At 43.8% G+C, this 8,354-nt stretch overlaps 1 protein-coding gene across 1 annotated transcript in view; it reads left to right on the top strand.

Moving 5' to 3' along the window:
• qki2 (QKI, KH domain containing, RNA binding 2) overlaps window positions 1–7,569 on the top strand; it is a 15,868-nt gene extending 8,299 nt beyond the window's left edge. The window contains 4 exon segments of the mRNA XM_080541490.1: window positions 1,494–1,581; window positions 1,923–2,210; window positions 3,233–3,307; window positions 5,486–7,569. Coding sequence (XP_080397616.1) covers window positions 1,494–1,581; window positions 1,923–2,210; window positions 3,233–3,307; window positions 5,486–5,508 — 474 coding nt within the window. The 3' untranslated portion in view covers window positions 5,509–7,569.
• The last annotated feature ends 785 nt before the right edge of the window (window positions 7,570–8,354 follow it).

The following is an 8,354-nucleotide window of genomic DNA, read 5'->3' as shown; positions in this document are numbered from 1 at the left end:
CGGCGCCATATATGACCACCAGCCTCTACTGCTGTATGGACCTATTGCTAAGCCACGCCCTCTTTGAAAACTCAGACAAACAAACAACGCTTCACTGACAGTGACTGACTGACCGACCGTGACTGAATGACATTCAATGACTTACAATGGCGGGAGTTGGCAAATGTCTGATTTCTGATTTACCACAGCAAGTAATAGACATGAATGAATACAAGAATATTTGTGTGGTGGCCTGGGAAAACCCTTCACATGGTGGCATTTTGACATTTTCATTTTTTATATTTCCATAAATTAGAAGTTCTCAGCTAGCCCTTTATTTTAAAAAGTTATGAGCATTTTAATGTATCATGTAAAAAAAAGTGAAAGGTGAGAAATGCTGCCCCCGATCCCTTTCTCCTCCGGGTCGGGGGAGGAGCCTATGCAGATCGGCCGGTCTCGTTTGTCTGCTTGTGATGCGGTGTTAGTCTGCTCGCCTCGTCGGTATGCGAGGGACAGATCCATTTGTGTGTCTTCTAGTTAAGATTTTATTACTTTATGCTTATTGTGAGCATCAGTAAACTGGCAATAACACAGGTGGAAGTATCGTCTCTCCTTTCGCTCATGTGTGCGTGCGTTGCTTAACTGAGAATGAGACACGTTCAACGTGACGTTGTTTCGCTAGCAAACTACCCACCACAAAAACATAAAAATAAGTACTTTCTCTTTTGTTTTCTTAAAATGTTTATTCACCATAATGTAGTATGGAGTTCAAAGTACTAGAATACCACATAATATCAAAATCGCCGAAATAGGACATTTCCATCTATTTTTGCTCTTTGCCACAAACGAACGCCAGCGACATCCGACGGGTTTTCCCAGGCCACCACACATTTAGTCTAGAAGCTTTTCACCATCAGATATTAGCGAGTTGTTTGTCCGAGTTTTCTGCCTGTAGTGACTTTTGCTGTGATATGATTGGACAATTTCTATTTTGGGGCTTGGCTTAGCGATAGGTCCATTCCCACACAAAGCTACACAGGGAGGGACTGGACCCTCAACCCACTATCCTCAAACTAACCCTGCTGTACTGGGCCCAGTGGTCTGAGTGTCCAATCACTGCTCAGTAGGGGAGGAGGGGACAAGGCGCCACCCAGTTATGTGTCAGTGACAGACATACGCATATATCATTACCCTACACAAGCAGAAATACACACACATACACATACACACTCACAGAAGCGCAAGTGGATGTAAGCTAATCTGTCTGGTTAGCCTCGTTGGCCTTGCTATGTAGCTTTAGAGCTGTTCACAAGTGTAACCCAAGTCTCAACCAGCATGATGGATAGAGTAGTGTGTGTGTGTGTGTGTGTGTGTGTGTGTGTGTGTGTGTGTAGGTGTATACGGCACGTAACTGGAGTTGAGTGACCTTGGGGTATATCTGTGAATCAAGAATGCATCTGGGTTTCATAAAGTTGTGTGTGTGTTTGTGTGTGTGTGTGTGTGTGTGAGTGTAGGCGGAGGGAGAGGACAGCCTGAAGAAGATGCAGCTGATGGAGCTGGCCATCCTCAACGGCACCTACAGAGACGCCAACATCAGGACACGTAAGGATGAGTGTGTGTGTGTGTGTGTGTGTGTGTGTGGGGGGGGGGGGGGGGGTTGTACGTCTGTAGTACTGTACAGTACTGTACCTACAGAGACGCCAACATCAGGACACGTAAGGATGACATCACCAGAACGCTCATTTAGTCTCTGCTGGAGAGTGTGTGTGTGTGTGGGGGGGGGGTGGGTGGTGTATGTATGTAGAGTACTGTATGGATCACAGTTTATTGGGCCGACAGAGAGTATGTATATTTAAACAATCTTCTCCCCTCTCCTCTCCTCTCCTCTCCTCTGTGTGTGTGTGTGTGTGTGTGTGTGTGTGTGTGTGTGCGTGCGTGTGCAGCCACAATGGCCTTCTCTCTAGGACACCCCCAGGGCCCTCGGCTCATCACCGGCCCCTCCCCTATCATGCCCCCCGCCATGCGAAACCCCGCCCCCATCGCCACGCAACCCTTCATGCCTCAGCTGATTCGTCACATCCAGAGCTCCACCCTCATGCAGGGAGGCAACCCCCACGCGGCGCTGATGCAGCAGTCGCCCGAATCAGGACTCATCTACGCCCCCTACGAGTACCCCTACACACTCACCCCCTCGATACTAGAGTACCCCATGGACTCATCTGGAGTGCTAGGTAAAAAGCAAAGCACAAAATAGACACACGCACACACACACACACACACACACACACACACATACAAAGCCCTACCATCTGCTATGGGTCAGAAAGAGAGATACACTGAAGGAATGTACTGTGGAGAAAGAAAAGGGCACAAAACAAAACATCTTATTTCGATTCAGCGACACACACACACACACACACACACACACACACACACACACATACTTACATAGAATTATTAATGGATGTGATGTTGTGGTTGTGTTGAGGAGGGGCTCTGCTCAGATCTAACGTGTTCCTCTCTCTCTCCTGTGTTGCAGGTATGGCTTTCCCAACCAAAGGCTGAAGGGGTAACACCCCAATTCCCCCCATCACCCGACCACCCCCCACCCCACACACACACACACACACACACACACACACACACACACACACACACACACACACACACAGACACACACACACAGATACTCACATGGACTGGCCCTAAACAGGGAGTGACAAATACAGTCACACACACACACACACACCACGTTTAGTCAGGATTTGCCCTGACATAGACAGACAGACAGACAGACAGACAGGCAGGCAGACAGGCACATGATGTTTGTACTCTCCATGAGCTCATTTTGTACTATATGGGTTTGTTTATCCCTTTTATGCTAGTGTTGCGATCAACTCACCCAGTGTGTCTTACTTGGCTAATACTTCTACTGTGTTTACTGGACCTGCTTTAGCTAGCAGGCAGCTCATCTCTTTCAGTAGCCTTTTATCTTCTCCGTGTCAAACGTTTTTTGTGTTACTGTGTTTAACCCTCTTAAGTCCTTATAAGGAGGTGGAAGATTCAACCTGTTTTTGGAGTCAGGCATGTTGAATGATGCTGTTGTCTGAAGGACTGCGTGTAAAATGCGTAAATGCGTGATCTATGACTGATGATGGAGTGGGTTTCCAGTGATTGATAGTCACTGTCACTGTTGTGATGAGTAACCTCCTGTGTGTTTCTTTTGGTGATGTCATCACCTCACGGTGAGCAGGTGCCATGACCGCTAAGGTACGACGCCACGACATGAGAATCCATCCTTACCAAAGGGTTATGACCACAGAGAGAGGTCAGTTAGCTCACCAGCCGTGTGTGTGTGTGTGTGTGTGTGTGTGCGTGTGCGTGTGCGTGTGCGTGTGCGTGTGCGTGTGTGTGTGTGTGTGTGCGTGTGCGTGTGCGTGTGCGTGTGCGTGTGCGTGAGTATGTTGACACGTGTTTACAGCATGCTAAGAAGGGCTATGAGAGCAGATTGTGTGGGTAAGGTCACACACACTTGAGCAGTTTTGTCAAACGTCAAACAACAGTTGGCCACGGTGCAGGAATGAGCACTGATAGGACTGGGAGAGTTTATTTAGGGGGGGTTTGGGGGGGGGGGACTTTTTGTCCCTCTGTCAGATAGAGAGCAGAGCATGTGAGGACGGCCCCCACGTTCATGATGGATTGTTCCATTCATGTGACTGGGACCTCGTGACTCACTAGATTTAGACTTCTGAAGTTCAACCTAAGAGACAAGCAGGGTTCTCTCTTTTCTATGTCATCTTGAATAACATCATTCCAATAATGAGATTATATAAAACTCAATGTTACCTTTTTTTTAATTTATTTGTGTTGTTTTTGTTATTGTTTTGGTCTGAGACACACTTGAATCTGACGACAGCCTCTTAATGGTCAATATACGTATACTATACAATCCTCTATGATCCTATTTGATCCTGTGCTACTATATAAAACAAAGTTTGTGACGCCTACTGAAATCTGTATTATAAGCTCTCTTATGGAAAATACAATGTAGTCTTATAAGTGCTTGACCTTCATGGGTGAGAGGATAGTTTATATGGGGTTGGGTTTACAAATAGAACGTTTTTTGAATTCTACTTATATGGGATTACATACGCAGATGAACTACAGTTTATTCCATTTTCATCTACGTTTTCTCTCTATCCTTTCTTGATGTAGGGTGATACTGTTGTCATTGATTTGTGATTGCAAAAGAAAATAGTATTGACTTGTGTGCGTGTATGTTTTTTGTATTTAGTAAATGAAAATGATATTAAGCTATGAGCAGGAAGTGACTTTGAACTATCTGATTATCAATATAGGCTACTGTAGTCTTGAGAGTGCTTTTTAGAGGTATGATATAGAGTTGCTCTGAGAGTTCTGTCTTAGTTTGTGAACAACCTTCATTAGGGGGTTGTCTTTCACAAAGAGAGACACTGTCAGTCTATCCATATCGATATATGAGTTTTATATTCTAGTTCTGGGAGATGGCAATAGCGTAGGCAAGTATTTTTTCTCCTCTGTGTATTTATTTTGAATTGAATCTTTGCATTTTCCTGGCTTCACTACGATACAGTAGAAATGGACTAGCCATTGTGTGTATCAGCAATAGAGTGCCTTTGTTGTACAAAAAACACTGTAAGGTAATAAAGTTTGAGAAAAAAACCATTTGAAAGAAACACAAAAAGCCTGTAAGTTATTACAGTTAGAAAATGTCTTTATTGATCATTTCTTAATTCCTTCTAAAATCACACCTCTTAACATCTCATTGCTGTCTGTCAATAGAGGCCTCTTTGCTTCTGTAGTTGGGTGCTGCTCTAATGCTTAATAGCAGTCAGAAAATACATAATCAAATTATTTTTAATATGAGCAATTAATCATCACAATTGGTCTTGTCTGTGTCCAGACATCATGACTGCTGCTAACCATTAAACCCAGTGTGTTTTAGTGTCCAGAATCTGCTTCTTTAGAGGTGGGGGTCACAATCTCACACAAAGTGAAACCATGCGCTCTCCCTCTCCATGGTTTCACTGCCTTTCTGCGCCAGGTTCAGACCAGCTAGCCTGCGTAGCATCATCGTAGCAGCTGTCACATCCTCTATGATGGGCATCCCCTCCAACCTTCATAACACAGTGCATAAAGTCTTCATTAGCTTGACATAAACATTCATTCACTGCCTATGTCAACAGATGATTGATTGGTATCTCAAAATGCAGTTTCTTACTGCAGATACCAAACTTCATCATGTCATCCATGAATGTCTATGTAGTGGTTATGAAGGCTTTATGTACGGTCCCTATGTAGTGCCCCTCACAGTGTGTGAATGCAGTAGACCTGTCATGTTGTCATCCTGACGCCACTAGCTGACACTAATCTCTCTTCTATCTTTTTTTCTTTTGTGTCCTCTTTTCGTTTCCTTTGTTTTTTCCATGTCTGTCCGTCTCTGTACGTCTGTCTCCTAACCTCCCAGCCACCACGGCAACTAACCCCTGACCCCTGACCTTCTGACCTCTCCGCCCACTGACGACCTGCCCGTCTCCGCCCTCCACCCTCTCTGCCGGTGTTCTCTGGCTCACAGGCCTCACCCCTGCCAACCAGAGACCAGCACCATGGGAACAACCTCTGCCTAACCAATCAACCAACCAGAGAACAGCGACCATGGGAATCACTCCACAGGACCCCACACACGGCCAAACTAGTAGCCCCTATCCAAGCCAATACCAAACCATCATCCAACTAGGAAGTAACAACCCAAACCACAGTCAAAACAGCCAACCCTGGTCTTATGACCCGACTCCAATCCCTGTCCTGCTCTGAGTCCAATGCTACGCAGTGATAACAATAATCAGATTAATAATCATATTAATAATGACAGTGATGACAGTAATAATGGTATTTAAGTTATTTATTGTACTTATCCAGCACACTGACCATGTACACTAAGCTAGACTGGTTCCCTCGTCTGGGAGTCTGGAGTCACTGTGACTGAGGTGTGGAAGCTGTTTATTATCGCACACTTTCACACCGGTGCACCTCCTCCCTCAGAGTAAACTGTTAAAGCCATGCTTGCCTTTCTACACAAACACAGACAGACACAGACAGACACACAGACACAGACACACACACACACACACACACACACACACAGACAGACACACAGACACAGACACACACACACAGACAGACACACAGACACACACACACACACACACACACACACACACACACACACACATTGGAGAGGAAAGATCAAAATCCTCTCATATATTCCTCAGAGAGAGGAAGTTTGTTCTGCCTTCATAAAGTTGCCTTTGTGTCACCACAGTGTTATATGAATCTAATGAACTAAGAGTGCCTTGAATGGAGGGATGTTATAAGCTAGTTTTTACAAACCAGAAAAAGAAAAAAAATAACGATTCTGGGTTTGTTTACATGAAAGACAAAAATGTCTCCTGTCACTATGTTTTAATACTGCCCGAGCAGCTCTACATCCACTGTCTCGACAAATGAAAGGAGACCATCTCAATATTATGATTTAGCAAAAAATATCTTTGTAAGTGCCAAAAAGTGTCGAGGCTCAATTCAATTGAAACCTGCGTTGCGGTGGGTGGTGGTGGTGGTGGTACAATTGCTCTTCTCTCCATGGTGTAATTTCCACAAAGATGCCTCCATTTATATATTTTGCACTTTGCAACATTGCCATGGTGGGTTCCATTGAATTCCAGCCTCTGTCTGTGAGTGTTTCATTTCCTTGAGAACGGCGGTGCCATCTGATACAGAACTGGAACAGTGTTATTTTTTTTGTGTGTTCATATTTTGGGTATTTATGTTTGTGCATGTGTGTTTTGCGAGTATCTGCTTTTTTGTAACTTTTAGAACACATCAAATTGTATTGTGTTTTGTTAGATGTGTCGGTTACCTTTATATACCTGAGATCCACAAGTTGTTTCTACTCCACATAAAACCATCAGCACCTTCAAGAGAAAACATGGATATATTTATAACATCTGTAACACGTTTATAATGTATTTTTATATTCTATTTTGTATGTGAGAAATAACATTAAATTACATTTTCTGATAAGAACAGTATGCCTTATTATAAACAAACATTAATTTGATTCTGTACAACGGCAAATGTTCCCCTCAGATCAACTCTTGTGCCATTCATCAATCAGTAATCTGTTGGAATTTTTCAAAGTCTTGATTTTCATGTTCTCTCTAATACCTTGAGGCGTGTCTTTCAGATCAATCTCAGTGTTGCTTACCATCTGTGCCTTTTTTATGTAAGTGTGACAATTAACAATGTAGTATTGCTGTATGTTAATCCTACTCTTCAATGAGAGTCTACTAACTGTGACCAGTCATATATCATTAACCACCTTACTTATATCTGCCTATGCTTTGGTTTCTTTTAAAACACAATGTGTTTGTCAGAGAATACAACAAAAAACTGTGTTGAATGTGGAATTTTAACTTTTAAAAAAATGCTGAGAAAGAATAACTCTTTGTACTGGAACGCAATTAGCAGACTATTAAACTGATAGTTTTAAAACTAACACATTTTGTCGCTTTTTCTCTGTAGCACGGACTTTAAATCTGCCACTGAGCTTCCTTCCTGCATACTAATCTTAGACACAACATAACTGCAGAAATACACTGAAGGCACCTACTAAATATAGAGATTTACTACGATTCTGTGGGGCTCACAAGCGGTGAAGGGGGTATGCAGCCATGCATAATCTCTCACTTCTCTCTCTCTCTCTCTCTCTCTCTCTCTCTCTGTGCGGGTGGTGCTGAGAGGTCTGTAGTATGTGTGTTATAAGAGACCAAGAAAACAGCGCCTTCTCTCCATGGTATCCCAGAGGCACGCAGCTGTACAAATGTGTAAAGGTTAGGAACAGTGGTTTGGGAATCAAAGGGAAATCGATTGTGCAAACTCACCCGTACCATCTGCTGAGCAAATATCACACTGGAACACTGCCTCTCCCTAAAGTATCGTATCTCTCAGATTCCACAGTTAACTACATACATGCGTGTCATATTCATACTGCTGCATCAAACTTCCATACTGAGGATGTTCATTCTCTCTCTCTCTTTCTCTCTCACTCTCTCTCTCTTTCTTTCTCTCTCTCTCACTCTCTCTAATGGTAAAATCTGATGTTATTCACCATTTGTTATTCCCCACTCCCTGCCCTCTCCCCTGCCCTTCCTGCTCTCTCCGTGAGGTGGGAGGGGAAATTGAACCCCAGGTTTGGCCTTGGGCCTGGGCCTCTAGCCCACAGTCATAGGAGGAGATAGGGATATAATCTGGCAACCCACTGGACAAGGGGTTGAAGT

This window comes from Nansenia antarctica, assembly GCF_963989245.1.
Source record: "Nansenia antarctica genome assembly, chromosome: 11".
Lineage (NCBI taxonomy): Eukaryota > Metazoa > Chordata > Actinopteri > Argentiniformes > Microstomatidae > Nansenia > Nansenia antarctica.
This window is presented reverse-complemented; position numbering and strand designations above follow the sequence as displayed.